Raw genomic sequence first — 1,055 nt, 5'->3', positions numbered from 1 at the left:
AAAAACACTTCTCACCGACATAAACAAACTCTCTAGTGCCTCTTCCAACTTTTCATGTTGTTCGCCATCTGCATGATTCTTAACAGTCCAAAGCGCAGTGTTTCTTGTTTCTCTATTCTACTAAGCTTCTCACACTCTCTAGTCGTCCATAGTTGCTGCCGAGAACTTTTTAGGGTTGTAAATTGTGTAAGTACTAAACTTTACCTCTCTTATTACCATGTTTGGTTTGTAGGTCTCACTGCTGCTTGTGAATCGGTGTAAAATCAGCTCGTTGCGGATCTCGCTCTGCTGGAGGATAAAGAGGGTACACGTGGAGGTATTTACTAGGTTTAGGTTATGGCAACTTTTAAGGATGCCCCAGCCGGGAATGCAGCGAGTGGAGAAAAGCTGTTTAAGACCAAATGTTCTGCTTGTCACACGATTGAGAAGGGGGGTGGCCACAAACAAGGTACCCATCTGAAAACCACTGCAGTTAACTTTGCGTAATTTGTAGGCCCAAATCTCAACGGAGTTGTTGGGCGAGTTTCTGGGACAGCTCCTGGTTTTTCTTTCTCTCAGGCAAACAGGAATGCGAAGGTTACCTGGAAGGACGATACGTTATATGACTATCTTTTGAATCCCAAGAAGGTCAGAAAAGCTGTTTGAAAATTATAAAGGTTCTGAATTTAAAATATTGCAGTTTATGCCAGGGAACAAGATGGTTTTTCCTGGATTAAAGAAACCTCAAGACAGGGCCGATTTAATAGCATACTTAAAGAAATCCGGATAATATGGAAGGATGCTAACATTCAATTCTAGAATGAGAAAAATTAATTTAAAGGTTTGTTATCTTCAAACTCATCAAGAGTTTTAGCAGAAAAAAACGTACAAATGGAAAGCTAAAACTTGTCATAGCAGTGATAAAAGTGTTTTGACGAAAACACGCAAAAAGGACACCAGGGAAAAACGGGTGCCTTCACGTTCAATAAAGCAAAAGAAAACGGGAAGAAGGTTATACCAAGAAAAGTGCTGAGGCTTGTAATGTAATATAGAAGCTCGCTATTGCAGAAATGGTG

The 1,055-nt window shown here is 40.3% G+C and overlaps 1 protein-coding gene across 1 annotated transcript; it reads left to right on the top strand.

Annotated features, from left to right (window-relative positions):
• The first annotated feature begins 336 nt into the window (after nt 1-336).
• On the top strand, nt 337-769 carry LOC9632713 (cytochrome c). The gene is made up of 3 exons (XM_002970754.1): nt 337-448; nt 494-627; nt 680-769. Exons 1-3 carry the CDS (start codon nt 337-339, stop codon nt 767-769), a joined length of 336 nt encoding a protein of 111 aa, XP_002970800.1.
• Nucleotides 770-1,055: the final 286 nt, after the last annotated feature.

Source organism: Selaginella moellendorffii, unplaced genomic scaffold (assembly GCF_000143415.4).
Source record: "Selaginella moellendorffii unplaced genomic scaffold, v1.0 SELMOscaffold_15, whole genome shotgun sequence".
NCBI lineage: Eukaryota > Viridiplantae > Streptophyta > Lycopodiopsida > Selaginellales > Selaginellaceae > Selaginella > Selaginella moellendorffii.
This window is presented reverse-complemented; position numbering and strand designations above follow the sequence as displayed.

Excerpts from the sequence above, each read along its gene's own strand:
- LOC9632713 (XM_002970754.1), top strand. The coding sequence starts at position 337 with ATGGCAACTTTTAAGGATGCCCCAGCCGGGAATGCAGCGAGTGGAGAA. Across the intron at positions 449-493 it reads GGGGGGTGGCCACAAACAAG|GCCCAAATCTCAACGGAGTT; the intron begins GTACCCATCTGA and ends CGTAATTTGTAG. Across the intron at positions 628-679 it reads ATCTTTTGAATCCCAAGAAG|TTTATGCCAGGGAACAAGAT; the intron begins GTCAGAAAAGCT and ends AAAATATTGCAG.